The sequence below is a fragment of the Bactrocera oleae genome, chromosome 3, assembly GCF_042242935.1.
Source record: "Bactrocera oleae isolate idBacOlea1 chromosome 3, idBacOlea1, whole genome shotgun sequence".
Classification (NCBI taxonomy): domain Eukaryota; kingdom Metazoa; phylum Arthropoda; class Insecta; order Diptera; family Tephritidae; genus Bactrocera; species Bactrocera oleae.
Window position 1 is genome coordinate 12,654,551 of NC_091537.1, and position 17,117 is coordinate 12,671,667.

At 32.6% G+C, this 17,117-nt stretch overlaps 2 protein-coding genes and 2 non-coding genes across 4 annotated transcripts in view; 3 read left to right on the top strand and 1 right to left on the bottom strand.

The window, feature by feature from the left end:
* Positions 1 to 496: 496 nt before the first annotated feature.
* TRNAS-AGA (transfer RNA serine (anticodon AGA)) lies at positions 497 to 578 on the top strand. Its single transcript has one exon. It is a non-coding gene; the product is annotated as a tRNA-Ser (tRNA).
* Positions 579 to 1,179: 601 nt separating this feature from the next.
* Positions 1,180 to 1,261, top strand: TRNAS-AGA (transfer RNA serine (anticodon AGA)). Its single transcript has one exon. It is a non-coding gene; the product is annotated as a tRNA-Ser (tRNA).
* A 1,479-nt stretch (positions 1,262 to 2,740) lies between these two features.
* LOC106619421 (U-Kazal-Dg21.2) lies at positions 2,741 to 3,593 on the top strand. The gene is made up of 3 exons (XM_014237503.3): positions 2,741 to 3,005; positions 3,088 to 3,264; positions 3,422 to 3,593. The coding sequence occupies exons 1-3, from the start codon at positions 2,771 to 2,773 to the stop codon at positions 3,457 to 3,459; spliced, it is 450 nt and encodes a 149-aa protein (XP_014092978.2). The 5' UTR covers positions 2,741 to 2,770; the 3' UTR covers positions 3,460 to 3,593.
* A 5,240-nt stretch (positions 3,594 to 8,833) lies between these two features.
* Positions 8,834 to 17,117, bottom strand: part of LOC106619416 (uncharacterized) — a 152,743-nt gene continuing 144,459 nt past the window's right edge. Inside the window, exon 11 of the mRNA XM_036366519.2 lies at positions 8,834 to 8,957. Coding sequence (XP_036222412.2) covers positions 8,887 to 8,957 — 71 coding nt within the window. The 3' untranslated portion in view covers positions 8,834 to 8,886. The remainder of the gene's footprint in view (positions 8,958 to 17,117) is intronic.

Genomic DNA, 17,117 nt, shown 5'->3' on the forward strand with positions numbered 1-17,117 from the left:
GTCTAACTGTTATAGTTACGTCACAATAAGTGTTTTTTTATATACAAAAAATTATTACTAAAGTGCTCTTTATTTGTACCTTAGTATTAATCCTTAACAAAATTAATTACTTTATATTCATGACTGAATATTCGTTTCGAACTCTCGAAGTGCTCTTTATTTGTACCTTAGTATTAATCCTTAACAAAATTAATTACTTTATATTCATGACTGAATATTCGTTTCGAACATTCCATACGAAAACATAATATGCGATATAGGCGTCATTAGGCCAAGAGAGGGGAGTCAATGTCATGAAATAAAGTGCAGCGTGGCTCACTCGTCCAGTTGGCTCCCTACGAAGCGGTCATGTGCGGAATTGAATATAAACAATATTAAAAGCTCGATATTCACATAGCATCGTCAATATGAGGTCCTCTTCGCCCAAGTGGGATGATAAAAGAAATAAAAAAATTTATAACGCTTAAGTTGCGCAATGGGCACACTTATGGGGCATGCAGTCGTGGCCGAGCGGTTAAGGCGTCTGACTAGAAATCAGATTCCCTCTGGGAGCGTAGGTTCGAATCCTACCGACTGCGCAGAAAGCTTTTCGTGAGAAATTCGCGGAATGATTTGTTTTTTTTATTATTATATATTTCGTTTTGGTGTTTTTCGTAAATTTGTTATTGTAATTAGTATAATTATTAAATCACATAAAACTATTATTCATATTTTACTTGATAATGGTAATCGAATTTTGACATGCCCTAAAAAATGTTCAGCAGCAAGAAAGAAGCTAGAGACGACAAGTTGTGATAAAGTAAAGTAAATAGTAGAGATTTTAATTATATGGATTTTATTATAATTAGGAGATATAGCAATCCTCTTTCGATGGAAAAGGTGCGAAATATGTTTAATTACATTGATTAGTTGATACAGTCTGGTAAAAAAACAAAAGCTGGCACTCATAAGGTGCGATCCAGGTTTTTTTTATGTATAAGTATCCATTTTCTAAAGGGTTAGGTGAGTTTCAGTGGTTCAAAAAATTGTATTTTTACTATATCTTTCTTAATTTCAAAATTTCCCAACCCACTTTACCCCTTAAAGGGGAATGAGAGAGCGAATTACTACAAAAACTTTTATGTATGAAAACACATGTCTACGCAGTTTTGTAGCACATTATGCAGTGAAAGAGAAAAAGCAGTCGTGGCCGAGCGGTTAAGGCGTCTGACTAGAAATCAGATTCCCTCTGGGAGCGTAGGTTCGAATCCTACCGACTGCGAAGACACCTAAGTATTTTTTTTTTTAAATTTCTCACAATTTTAAAGATTTAAAATTTTTATAGTTTGTAAACGCAATCAACAGTGATGCTGAAGCGACATTAATGATTAAACTTTTGGAAATTATTTTTTATTATAATGAATATTCTTTCATTCATCTGTGTTTCGGCATGAAATATGGCGCCATCTAGCGGTAAGACATTCACAGATAAGTTTAATATGAAAGAGTTCACACACAGATGGCTGAAAAATAATTAATGCGGGTCACCTTACTTCGCAAGAAGATTCTAAAATTGAGAACACGCACACACAGGCACCTACAACCACCTCAGCAGTAAACCCCAAAATTTTTATGCTGTAACAACAATAACAACAGGTCAACTAAATTTTCTTTAAAAACGGACTTTATTTAGTTTACACGGTACTTTTCAATATTTTCCATTTTTTATACCCTGAACAGTGTATATTAAGTTTGTAATACCCATAAGGAAACGTCGGAGACCCTATGATATACACACATATAATATATAATTGATAAGTATAACGAGCTGAGTTTGTAGGAGTTGTATATCCAAACTAGTCCCTTAGTTTTTGAGATATCGATCTGAAATTTTGCATACGTTCTTTTCTCCCAAAGAAGTAGCTCATTTGTCGAAGCAGCCGATATCGGACCACTATAGCATATAGCTGCCATACAAACTGAACGTTCAAATATTGTACATGTCCTTGTATAGAAAACTTTTTTATTTGACGAAATATTTTCACGAAATTTGGAATGGATTATTTTAATAAGCAACGATACAATCTTCTATAAAAAATGCACATGTGAAGGGTGTTATAGCTTCGATGCAATCAAAGTTATAGTTTTTTCTTGTTGTAACTGTAAATGTATTTTCCACTCTCTGTTGAAAAGCTGCGCTAGCTCTTAAAGTTAGAGAAGCTGGGTTTCTTGCCGGTTTTAGGGTTTAATAGAAGAACTTAAATTCTGTCAATTCAGGATACAACTTTCCTCATTTCAAACTATTTTAAGTGGATTCTATAAAATTTCGAACTTTTCAGTTGTTTTGATAATGCTCGACCATGTAATGGGTTAGTTAATATTATTATCAGTTTGTAGCACAATGACCTGAAAAAATACCTTAACTGCTGTTAATTTTGAAAATAAAAGCGCTTGTTTGCATTTGTAATGCACGCGGCTTATCAAAATACGAAAACGAAAAGTCGGTGAGTTTGCCACTTAACTACTTAACTACTAGCCAGCTTCGTTCGGCTTCAACTTCAGTGCCAAGGTTAAGCATACAATTTGGATAACCGATAAGACTGCGTTAACTGTAAGTATTGCTAAGCAAATATAAAATATTATATATTACCGTTAAAAGTTCGCTTAACAACAGATAATTATTGAGATTGCTTAATTGTCTGATAGAACTTAAGATTTTGTATAAAATACCGCTATAAACTGACTTATTTCACAGTTCAAACGGAACAGAGCTACTTTACAAAGCATAAACATGAAATTCGCTGTAACGGTAATACTTGTGATTGTGATTTCCTTAGCAAAAGCCGATCAAGCTAATACAAGTGAGCGTTGCACAAATGCATGCCCGAAACATTTGGATCCTGTTTGTGCGGTTTCCGGTGATGAAAGTGCTGCCACGGCGTCCGGTACAGTCGGCGTAGGCGTCGTGTACCGTTACTTCCATAACGACTGCTTACGACGTTATGCGAGTTGCAGCACCGGCACTGGTGAGCGTGATTTAACATTATTTAATAATAATAATTTTTTATTATGTTTTTGTGATATAATTTATTTATTTTTTCATTGAAGTTTGGCGCATTACATCTTTGTCGCTCTGTCTCAAGCATGTCGATCCCTTGGTGCGTGAGCAGTGCTTACGTCCTTGTCCATTTATTTACGAACCAATTTGCGCTTTTAACGGTAAAAGTAAGGAGATTTTCGGCAATAGCTGCATTTTGGAAGTGGAGAACTGTCTTTCAGTTGATGGTGAGTAGAGGTGAAAGTGTGCAAAGCGAAAATATTGGTAATACTCTATAAGCGTAAATATTAGTTCATGCGAAATTCATAATTGTTCAAATAAAATTTTCGGAAATATTTTTCAATCACAAAATCCATCAAATTATATATTCTTTTTATCCTACAGCATGGACTTTGGCAGATGGCAGCGATTGCGGCTTGTAACAGCGCATATGGGCATATATACATATACACGTGCTCTATACATGCATATATATAAGACTATTTAACCAATTATGTACTTGAAATGATTACCTTGAAATTCCGCCTAATAAAATGCTTTCACATAAAAATTCAAAGTTTTTATTTTATTAATTATATTTTTTCTGTTGAATGTGTCAGAAATTATACAAAAAACGTTACCTAGTATTTATTGTTACAGTTACTTACGTTTTTCTTCTTTGCTTACAATATATTACTAATTTACTAATTTTCTACACTAATACTTAGTCTCAGTTTATATGCTTAACCATAGTCATTGTTTTTGTGTTTTATTCGTTATATTTTTTTTACTTAAATAATTATGTATGGCTTTTAGTTATTTACTTCGTAACATCTCTTCGCTATTTGTTCTCAATATTTACAGTTTAATAAATACACATTATAAATTCTTTTATTTTTGTATAGTTAGGATGACATTTAATACTTAGTTCGTTTACGCTAAATTCTTAAAATTTGCTTAGACTTAATTTATCAACAACTACAAATATTATTATTTTTTTAACTACAGTTACTTTCAACTTATTGTAAGCACATCTGGCGTAGCTTGCACTCAGCGCAGTGTCTAATTTTGTTACATTTTACTGTACTTATATTTTCTGAACTGTAACTACTATAATGTTTTTGCTGATTCCTTTTATGTGCCATTTTCAATTTATTTATAAATATTTCTATTGATTTTGAGCATAGTTTGGCTTTTTGCATGGTAATTATACACCATTTTGTAGGCCCTTACGTATAATTTTGTAAATATTTACTATTTTTTTTATGTATTTACATAAGCAAGTTTTGAGCTCAGATTTAGTTAGTTAAAAACAAAAACAAAACAAAATAAACAAAAAAAAAAAATAAACAAAAAAATTAAAAAAGTATTAAATAAATATAAATAAATAATAATAATATATAAGTACAAATACAAAAAATAAATATATAAAAAAAAAAAATATAAAAAAAATTAAATAAAAAAATGGAAAAAGTATTAAATAAATATAAATAAAGAATAATAATATATAAGTACAAATACAAAAAATAAATATATAAAAGATTAAGTAAAAAAACAAATTAAATTTTTTTTACTCGAAAATTAAATAAATAACACATTTTCCAATAAAAATAAAAACATCAAAAATTACAAAAATATAGTATTAAAAATAATATTTTTAATAAAAATGTTCAAATAAAAAGTAATATATGTAAGTACAAAAGAAAAAAACAAAAAAAAATTTAGTAATAAAAAAAAAACTATACGAAATTAAATTTTTTTTAACTCAAAAAATAAAAATAATTAGATAAAAACATATCATAATAAAAAAACAACTAAAATCATTAAAAAAATATAAAAAATTATAATAATAAACAACATAAATATATAACATAAGTACAAAAGAAAATAAAAACAAAAAAAAATTTTGTAAATAAAAAAAATATTAAATTAAAAAATTTTTTAACTCAAAAATAAAAATATCATAATAAAAACATAAACAACAAAAATTATAAAAAAAAATTGTAATAATAAACAACATAAATAGATTGTAAAATGATTAAAATATGATTAAAATATAATTTTTTTGTTAAATTAATAAGTACAAAAGAAAATAACAACAAAAAAAATTTTAGTAAATAAAAAAAAATTTTATATTAAAAATTAAAAAATTTTATATTAAAAATTAAAAAATTTTATATTAAAAATTTTTTTAACTCAAAAATAAAAATATCATAATAAAAACATAAACAACAAAAATTATAAAAAAATAAAAAAAAAATTATAATAATAAACAACATAAATAGATTGTAAAATGATTAAAATATAATTTTTTTTTAAATTAATAAATACAAAAGAAAATAAAAACAAAAAAAATTTTAGTAAATAAAAAAAAAAATCAAATTAAAAATTTTTTTAACTCAAAAATAAAAATATCATAATAAAAAAAAAAGTTGATTAAAATAATATCATATTAAAAAAACAACAAAAGTTAAAAAAAATTTAAATACAATAACAAAAATACAATTTTTTTTAATTAAATAAAAAATATAAAAAAATAACAATTATTATAAAAAAAAATTATAATAAAAAATAAAATTTAGTAATATTTATTAAAAACTTCCAAATGAAAAATAAATGAAGAAATAATATATGTATGTACCATGTATATATGTGAGTTCAAATTAATAAAAATAATTAAAACATTTTCTGAAAATTTAGCTTTTTGCAAAAAATTATAATTTTTAGTCTTAAACACCAATTTGTTATCATTTTAATTACATATCGGCATTTAAGTTTCTACATAAACTTTTTTATACTTTTCACAAATGATTTGTGTTTAAATAAATATTAATTCAGCATTAGTTTCAGTTTACAAACTTACACTAAATATACTTTAATCTACCACACTTACATATATTTTCTACAATAATATGTCTAACATAATATACATATTTTTCTAACGTTTTTATCTAGTACAAATTTGTTATGTGTCAGTAGAATAATTTTTTTCTTTGTATTACTTGTTTATATAATTTACTTATTTATATAATTTATTCATTTATATAATTATATACAATAATACACCGTTTTAATGCAAGTCATGCTTCTGTGTGTGCACATATCGTACATACATAACTACAGTTAGATCAATAGACATTAGCGAATGCCAACAAATATTATAGAATATTAAACCACGCATGAGTAAATAAGTGACAATTGAAAAAATCTCTACACAAATCAAGCGCCATAAATCATTTATTTATTGAGTGAATAAAATATTTACTTGCAAGTGTAATGCGTATCGTAAATAAAAGTCACAGCAAACAGGCAACTGCATAAATATGTAAACAAAAACTGCTCGTGTGTAAAAATGCATTAAATTCTCTCTCACGCACACACACACACACTAAATCTTAAATTCTATGTTTATTGTGCGACAAAATGTTTGTATGCGTTTTTATCACATTCAAAACAACAACAAATAAATACCATTATTGTACATTATTAATATTAATTTACAAGCATTGTATCTTCTTATCTTTAAACATTATTTACTCTCAGCTAATTGAGTTTCACAATGAATTTATACAAATTTACAAACAGTTGAGTGAACACAATGCAAATGAATTTGATAAAGATTTAATTTAATTTGCGTGTTGCCACCATGATTTAAGGAAAATATCTATTGTGAATGCAAATTAATTTATTTCATATACAAATGCGGCTTATACTTGTATATACATTTATATTGTATATATTACAATGCCACGACTATTCCAATTGTTTGATACTTTAAATGCTTAATTTTGCTCTCTCTCAGATTTAGATAATTGAACAGCCAGCATTTATTTTTAATTGTATAAACAAACATGTTCACTCTACTCTCATTTCTCTTAACAAATCCTCTAAACTTCGTTAATTATAACTTCCGGTTCTGGCAACTCTCAAGTATTGCCATGAAAACAAGCTGCTAGAATTGAAACTACCTACATGCTTTAGTTTCGTGAGATATAACATTTTTAGCGATCCAATTAATTTTTAAAGCGGTAAAATAAAACTGTTCGAAATAGCTGACGCTTCAAAGACATTAAACAAGCAACAAACAACATATAGAACATTTCATTAAATAATATCTGGTCTTGTTGATAATTGAGACTTTGCAACATTGGTGGGTCGAAGCTAGGACGGAAAGTTGAAGGGGAGTCTTTAAATTTACTACTCCGTAGTGCTGCTTCTTTCAGGTAGGTGAACATTCACACCGGCAGCACAGCGGCGATATTAGCATTGAGCTTGCAAACTATGCGCTCAAAGCAGTGTTTGTCCTCACTAGAAATAGCATCATGCTACTCGTTTGAGTGCCTAGTCATGGCGGAATCACTGGAAACAGCAAAGCCGATTAGCTAGCAAGACGGGACACCCGTACCCCGCTCACATCGGAGTGGGAATGAGTCAGATCTCCGTAGTCATTTAGCGCTCTAGCACTGGATGTGTGTACCGCTTGTGCGCTTAGCAAGCGTTGGTCGATGACCAGCTCCTATGCGAATGCGTGGTCTTTCTGACCTAGAGTAGAACGTAAGAGATCTACTGAAGTGCTTGCGCTTAGCAGCAATCGTAGGAGTTCTGACTGCACATTGTCTTATAAAATAAAAATCTTGACGGACGCAAGTTGTTAAAGTTGTATCGAAGATGGTGAGGTGGAAACATTTCGCTATTTCGCCGCTTTCTCTTCCATTGTCCAGCCTTTCACAAAGGACCGGCGTTATTAGCTGTCCAAGTGAGATCTCCTTTTTAGGATCGACCATTAAACCTAACATAACTTTGCAAATCAATAAAAATTATTTACACATATTCTTCAGAAAAAGTCTAAAGAAACGTTTCCCCTTCTTCTAAGAGGATAAATTTTCCTAAGTTTCGGAGATTATTTAAATAAATGCGGTTATGTGTCTGTCTATACTTGTATTACCAAGGGGTCTCTGTGAAAATTCCAACAAAAATTTTGAGTCACCATTTTCAAATTAGAATGAAATTATCGAAAATTAGCGCACTTTTGTGGATCAGCATTTCCAAAAATCTTAAATTTTGCTGCCAGAAAAGTAATTGAGAAGCAAATTCACTAAAATCAAATAAAAATCACTATCATCTAGATGAAAAAATGATAAAATTTTTTAACAACTGCTTGGCCGTGGTTTTGTCTTAAAATTCGCTCAATATTTCTTAACGCTTTTGTTACCTCAGTGTCAATATCTGAAATGATATTACAATTTCCCCACAACACTTCATATCTGTCATAGGAGAATTGCGAACTCGTTCCGAAAGCTCATACCAAATCGCCGATTGCTGCATCCAATTGTAATTTTTGTCATTTGTATATTAGGGTGGTGCAAAAAGCCGAATAATTTTTTTTTTAAGTCTCGTGTGAAAATATGATAGTTTATCATGTTTAGGGGCCTTGTCCACAGGACAGCTCGAAAAAAAATTTTAAGAGGTCGCTCAGAATTTGTTAAGATTTCCAAAATCACCAAAAACCCAATTTTTTTATAAATCAAATTTTTTTTCTCGTTACAGTATAATTTTATAGACTAAAAAATAATAAGTTCCTGAAAATTTCAGCTCAAAATTCAATAAATAAAAAAAAATATATGAAATTTTAATATGAATATTAAAAGGTCGCTCGAAAAAATCTAAAGTAATGTACTGATAAATTGAATAAAATTACGAGCGACCTTTTAAATTTCGAATTTTGAGCTGAAATTTTCAAAAGAAAAATAAACTTTTTTTTTCGCTCCACCCTAACATATATATATATGTCAGTTAATGTCCACTTCATGCTTAAATCAAGAAAAATGTATTCATGTTATAAAATAGTTTATTGTGCGTTCCAAGTTGTTCTAGTTGAGATCATACATGAGCTTTTCCGCATTGTTGGGTTCCTCGCAATCGAAAGAGGCCATCATTAGTTCTGAAAAGAGGCAAATAAGAGAAGTCAATTAAATTTTATTACTAATGTATCTATATCTACACATTAATGAATACTATAGTTAAACAATTTTGAGTTTAAAGAAGCTACATAATAAATGCTTTCCTACAAAGCCGTTTGCTTCACAGATGTCGTCAACAAGAAAGAAATTTCAAAATGGCTAAGGATGGGTTATGAGTTAGATCCTAACAAGGATCTCACTTGGATAGCTTAGAACGCCGATAGATTGTGTTACCCAAAACACCTATATAATATATTATAAGATCTTTACGAATTGACAAAGCGCTTTGAGCTGATCACAAATTTGCTGAGGCTGCCAATGTCAGTTTCGGCTATGTCAGCTGGTTCACTGAAGATATGAAGTTATGACTGCCGAGATGTTTCAGCCTCAGTCTTGCAAAGACTGGACAATGTAGGGAAAGTGGCTGGATGTTTCCACAACACCATCCTCCATACAACTTTGACAATTTGTGTACGACAAGATTTTTAACCTTACCGCATGAGTGCCTATTGGATATTGTCTTGTAAAAATCCCTACGAATGCGGCAATATAAACTTTGCTAAGGGAAAGTAGTTCATAAGATCTCCTGCAATCTACTGTAGGCCAAAAGGATTTTGCAGTTGTACAGGAACTGTTTGTCGCTCCTTAAAGAAAACGCCCCTTTCAACCTTTTCTCCAAAAATCAAATTTTCAAAATGGCTTTACTTTGTACACTTTCGTCGCAAAAGGTTTACTCTTTTCCTTTCCAGCATTTAAGAAGGTCAAATGCCTGCTAATTAGTTCACAATTTATAACTCTTAAACGCACATTAGTAGAAAAATCTAAGCTGTTGTTCATACTTCACTTTGTTTTCGTTTGAATGATGGCACGTGGCTGCATCCTTTCTTTTGCTTATATAGATTTTCAATGCTTTCTACAAACAATACTCACAGCAGTCTGTCTGTTGTGAACGATGTCACCGCCATTATTCTGCTGGTAAATAAGCTAGAATTTCACTATTGATAAAATGTCATAAATGTTGTACAGCTTTGTCGCAAAAACATACCCAAATAGCTGTATATCAAGTTGACATACTTTGCAAGAACAAATCACCCACCAACTGCCACCTCGTCTGCTCTCTCACCAGACGAATATGAGTAGTTGAGCGCTGGTTGTCCTTGGCAGCACTTTGTGTGTGTATGTGTGTGTGGACTAAAGTAGCACTTGGTTACAACATTTAATGGCTCGCCATTTGCTGTCATTTTCCTCTGAAATGCCAAGTTATTTACTTAGATTATTTTTTTTACGATTTACTTTATTTTCATTTCGTTCCTTTCGGACATTTGTCGTGTCGTGTGACGAAAACGCTGCATTTTCGACAGTTTGTGACTGTGTGTGTGTGTGTGTGCGCGCGCTACCACTTGTTAACAAAGGCTAATGTTTTTGCGCATGCACATAAATACACTTAAGCACACACATAAGCGGCAATGTTTAAAATGCATTAAATGCTCGAGTGCTTTAAGGGGGATATTCGAGTCTCTCAATGCAAAGCTCAATCGAAGGGTAAATATTGCATGCTAACGATTTGATGATATTTGCCATTGTGTGTGTGCGGCAATGCATAAGAATCGCACTTACGTATGCGTACACACACATACTTACGCGCTTACTTATGTACTTGCAAGCAAGATGCGATTTTGGCGTACACTTCAAATATGTATTTGGTTACGATTACAATTGGATAACTTATCACACTGCATGTGTAAAATTACATGGCAACTTGTATTTGGTGATGCTGGCGAGTTTTCCCGCTCAGCTATACCTTTTCATAAGCACTTAAGGTGAAATTGCAATTGCATGACTATGAGTTATTTTCAATTTCCGTCTGCACGTACCTTTCAAATGAATCATTAGCGCTTTGCTCACGCATCACCATTTGCGGGTAATAAGCAGTGGCACAAAGGCGCTGGATGATGCGCAATTGCAGTTGCAGTAAAAGTAATAATAATGGCGGTCATGGTGAACTCTTGCTGTCAATATGCTTGGGTGCTACGTAGAAGAAAGCCCTGTGAGAACTTGTAGAAGTGGTTGAGAATTTCAAATTCATATTTAGCTGCGAATGAAATAATTCAGTGCTGGCTATAATTTCAATATTCCTGAGTTTCGAAAATCTGTTTCAATCTAGTAAAGATCTTGGATCTGTGTGTGGCTGACTTCAGGTCTTCAATTATAACTGTCTTCGATGCGCCAAGCGTTGGAGAGTAGCGAATCGAACAAACTATATTAGTTGCTCAAACAAACGAGCAGCATTTGTGGTGCAACCCTGCACTAACATGTCTTTTGACGCATGCACAATAGTGTTACGATTTTTTTTCCCAGTAGAAAATTTCTTTTTTTTCGCATTAAAAAATGTTTCAGTAACGCTTTAGTTTTATTTTCTATAAATTGATTTAAAGTTTTTAGTTTTAAAAATAGTGTTTTTGCAGTGTAGAGAGCAGAAGTGAGTAGAGAAATGATGAATCGAAGACAGCTTACATGGCTTAATGTGTAGACCTTAAGCGATAAAGTTAAATTAACAGAACTTTTGCATTTTCCAGTAGGGTTTTTTACCCTTGAAAATGTTGGGAAATGCTATCTACATAAGTAGGTACAATGTGTAACTATAATCCACATGAAGTATTTCAACGGTTTTACGCGATTAACGAATTCTAATATCCGAATTTGATACTTGTTGCAGCTATTTTACTTGTTTTTGTGGAAATATTTTTGCGACAGGAACTGGTTTCATCTTGAACAGTAATCTTAAAATTTATAAGAATTTTATATTTTTAAGACAAGCCTTGCAGATTTCACTGCAGTTGTCCGAGCAAAAATTAAGTTCCCACGAACACGAAGACGGAATCAGGATACCGAAAAGTTCCTAATTAATTATTATTTATTTTAACGCAAAGGTGCCATTCATATGTAAACACTCTCTTCCATAATTATTTAAGTTTGCTTATGAACTTAAAAATTAATAGTATCAGTTTATAGCTTTCCCTAATCACATTATATCCAATATATCCTATGAGCTGCTCTCCTACGACCAAACACTTAATTTGGATCTATACTGTCAAAAATTAGACCGACAGCAATTGCCCAGAAACGATCAGCTTTGGCTATGGCACAAAACAGTGCATATATGACCTAAATCAGATTGTTCTATCTCGGCAGGGACACACTGAAATTTCCTACTACTTCTATTGCATTCCTTAGAATTTAGATCACTGCACGACGGAACCTTCTTCTAGCGATTTTTTCTCTGCTCACATACTTGTACTTGCGAGGGATTTGTGGGCAGGGCGAAGCTGTTTAAGAGTGCTGCAGTAAGCCTTTTTATGGATGGATCGAAGTTAATAGGTAGGGTAGCAGGTGGAATCTTTTTTCGGGAGATTTCCATCAACTCTAGTTTCAGGCTAACAGAGCACTGTAGCGACTTTCAAGTGGAGATGGCTGCCATCGAGGTATCGGTAGATACATATACTGCTACGTTTTACAGCCTCTTTCAAAGAGGTGTGCACTTCACTCCGATAGCTGAGCGACTCACTCATTGTGCGCTTAAAACCAGTCAACTTGTGCGACAGCGGGACCTTTCAGGCTCAAAGTGAGTCGTAAGTGGTCTCCCGCACTGCTTTCACTTAGCAAATCAATGTCGCTGCAATTGTAGACTAAATATTTTGTTGGAAGGTCTTTGCCACAGCTGTATGGCGGATGGCGACGTAGAATTATCCTGTCACTTTCTCCTCTATTGCCCGGATTTTGCTTCTTCTCGGTAGACACCACTTTGTAGAACCCAGCGAAGTGGCTGGGATTGATATTGACCGTCTTAATAAATTTGTGCTAAGCTCAAAACGCTTCGTCGATCCAAAACGTGTTGCACATTAATTAGTTTTTGAGCAACGCAAAGGGCAAATATCTGTCCAAGTGAAATCCATCGATTTTTTAATTAACTTTACGACCTAACCTATTTGTTTCCACATTCTTTTCAAAAATTTAATTACAAAATTGTTGGAATGAAATGTATTTAAAGTTAATTAATTTCTATAAATCAAACAATTATTAGGATTATATAATATATATAGTCCCTTCGAAAAGCTGTGCATGTGTATGCTGGTAAACGTAAGGGAATGACCAAAACACAGAAATCATTGTTTAAAATAATGAATGAGCCTATACAAAAACTTTATTTCCCACTCAAATAATTTCCCGACCTGTTGCTACTTTGCGCACTTCCACCGAAGCCAACCAACAGCAGCCAAAATATGTACGCTCTAATAAATTATGAATGAAAGGGAAAATACGATAAACAAACACCGAGATTGAAATGGGCGAACCTTGAATGCGCAAGCATAACTACAAAATTCTTTGAAATTGTTGCAGCCGGTCTTAAATTAAATTAAAATTATTTCAGAATTTCGTTTAGTTTTCCAGCTAATTCCTGCGCTCGCCGCTGACGCCGGGCAGTTGGCAAAAGGCACGTAAAACATTTGCTACAGCAACAGCAACAACAACAACAACACTTTTCCAACTTTATTAGCTGCCAAGGAAAGTTTGCAGGCAACTTAGCAGTGACGCAGGCGACGCGCATAACTAAGGATGACTGGGCAGGAACTTGAAGTATAACAGTAAAACGAAAGTTAAGTTTATTGTTATAACTATGCAGTTGATGCTGTGGCATGCGCTAATGTGCTGTTGTTGTTATGGCTGGTAAGGCAACACGAGCTTACGAGTGGGCGAGGTGTGGCCCGAGGCTACGTGATATGCCAACGCAGAAGTGACTGTTGGGAGCCATTTAAGATACTTGACCCACATATATAGTTGAAAGCGGGGCGCTACATCTACATACCTATATACATGTGCCTGCGGGCAAGCGCTGAGTGCGGTGAGCAAACTGACGCCAAAAGTAAATGTGTGTGTGCATAAGTTGTAAGCGGCGTGCTTATGAACACGCTTATAAGTCTGCATGTGTATGTGTGCGTATGTAAGCAACTGCTTCAAAATCTATGCAGAATGCATGTGTAGCATGAATATGCCTGTTTTGTATCTTTTGCAACGCTTACAGTCACTTAACGTAAACAAAAGTTTTACTCATTATTTGCTGGCCTCTTAAGATTACATTGTTATGGTCGCTCGGCAGCTGCAATGCCACCGTTCGTGCTTTAAATTTCTTCTGCTTTTGCATATATTTCGTTGACTTTAAGCTTGCGGTTAAACGCATATAAAAATCGCACACAATTACTTATCTTTGCCACAGTGTTTAAGTGAAAATGCCAGCCGCAAATATGCACGTTCACTATTTATGTTTCCACACACACATACATACACAAATAAATAACCAGGCAGTAAGGCGTTTAACTAGTTTGGGAAAAAAACTAGTTTACAAACTAGTTATAAATTCATCGGAATTATAACAAGAGTAAAACAATTTTTTAACGAATTATTATTTTTTATTTTAAATAAAATATTGAAATTTTAAAAATCTAAGGTTTCCGAAATAAATTTTTTAAATATTTTTATAGTGTGTATAGTAGTGCGACCAACTATTGCAAGCATATATTGTATTACAATTAGTTAATTTCTCTGCTGGGTTATAATGGAAAATATGCGAATACAAATAAACTGAAGAAGAAAACGAGACAAATAATGAAAACAACCAAAACAAAGTGGCACACAAGTGGTCAACTGACGGTAGAGTGGTGTTCATTATCGGGCCATACGCCTTGCTCACTACATATGTCACGTGCGCCCGAAGTATATTCGCACAATGGTGACAAATTGCTTATACTCGCCAAGGAAATGTTAATTATGCTATTTTAAAATATATTATCGTGAGCGTAAAAAATATCGTGTGAGAATTTCAAGCGTTGACATAACATGGCCTGCGGTGCAGAGCTGCTAACTTATTGTCCTACAAATATTAAACAGCGTATACTTCTTATATACGAAAGTAACTCTAACGTTGCTTTAAGAAACTCAATTAAAGTGCTGCACGGTTAAAAAGACTGCCACTTGTTGATTGTAAGTATTAGTTATACTCATTTTTTGTTATGCTTTCATACCGCCCAGCGAACGTCAACACTATGTAAAAATATATTATTATACAATCTCAGCACGTTTCGACACAATTTATGTGCCTCAAATTATATAATTTTGTTGTTTTCGCTTAATTCTGCTGTCCTTATTATATTTTCAGTTTGGCTGCGTACGCTTGACCAACGAGGCCGACATTGCCGTGCTGTGTGCTGTTGTTATTGCAGCTACGGTTGATATAGCAATTGTCAAGTTGTAAACAATATCGTTGTTGTTGAAGCTTGTTGAGTCGTGAAGTACCCAGCAAGTGGCTTCCTTATTTATGTACATTTGTGTGTGTGTGTGTGTATGCGTGAAGACAAAACCTTGTACTGAAAATGCGATTATACATATTTACAGTGTTATCACTGGGAATTTTCAGCGAACTCTGCAGATGTATATGGAAGTAATTGTTGTCCGATAGCAGCTGCTGTAGTGTATTTTCATAAGTTGCGTAAGAATTTGTATATTTGTAAAAAAGGTACAAATAAAAAGGTACATTAGGGTGCATAAAAAATAAAAATTAAAAATTTGTTTTTTGATATTCTAAGTCGCTCAATTTCACGTAAAAACTGTAGCTATAGTTATCCGATCTGTACAATATGTGCGGTGATTGTAGCATTAGCTTAAAGTTTATTTCATGGCAAATTTCTTGAAGATAGACTTGATTTTGATTGATCAGCTTGTAAAGCAACTATATATTTTAGTGGTTCGTTATCGGCGGTTTCAACAAATGAGCAGCTTATCGAGGAGGACATGACGTGTACATGATTTCAGATCGATATCTCAAAAACTGCGAAACTAGTTAGGATATATACAGACTGACGAACATAGCTAAATCGGTTCAGCTTGTTATGCTGATCTTTTATTATACATTTATATATATATATGTATATATATACCTTATAGAATCTTCGACGCTTACTACTGGGTGTTTTAAAGTTCGTGGCAAACTTAATATACCCTATACCTTTTATAACCGTAGAAAACTCTCAGCAAACATGCTCACTATTGCTCAACTCTAAGCAGTCGCACCGTAATGTACATATATACATTTTTATAATACACTTGCATTGCTTTCCTATTTTGTGCATATTAAGAAATTTCCTTACTTCTTTTTTATAATTAATTCAATTTTTATTTTCTATTTATTAAACATAAAAGTTACTCATACGCTCAGTCCAACCTCATCCTCAAAACAGTGGACAATTCAAAACAAGTGACAAAACGAGATTTTTCTTGAACGAGAACTAATAGTAAGCGCTCTAAAGTATGGTAATAGCACATAGCATTAGCGCTTATAGGAGGAGGTCACTTCGGACTGGCGGTAGAGACAGATTAGTCTACTTTCTAGCTTCTATAGCTGTGACATTTTGTATATTTTTGTACTCTACACTAAAAATCTATATATTATTGAGGATATGCAACAAGGCACAGGTTAAATAAACATTGTAAAAGCACAACAATAGCAATAAATAGCAGCGCAGGCCAGGTAAAGCGTCAACTGATTTGCATAATATACAAGTAGTTCTTCAATTTTATGTAAAATGTTGTAAATAATCAAGAGAAAGAATGCAAATAAAGAATGATTTGTCTGAAATCGTTGAAGCGAGTGGTTACTTAAAATTAGTCTGATTGCCTGTTAAATGCTGCGAAGTCTTTGGATAAGGACCAAGTGACTCCTTGGTAGTTGTATTTTGTATTTCTAGCAAATTTATTCTATTTTGAGATTTTAGTTGGTGAGTTTGAGAAAGGAGACTTCAAGGCCATTAGTACCATATTCAGAAAGTGGAACAAATTCATCTTTCTTAAGATTAAAAGCTGTATTTCGTTACTTCAAAAGTTGTTGCGATGTTTCTCTGTAGACCCAAAGCTAAGTAGATTTTTCAGCATACGGTTTAGTAATACTATCTTAACATTCACTGAACTTAGTTTTCTACGAGAAGACAGTAGTTAAAGCTTCTCCAAGCAAGCCAAGATGGCAAACAGTGACTCCAATTGTTGAGCGCGATGGCAGACGGACTTTGGTGCGTTTTTTAGACTGTTAAAAAATC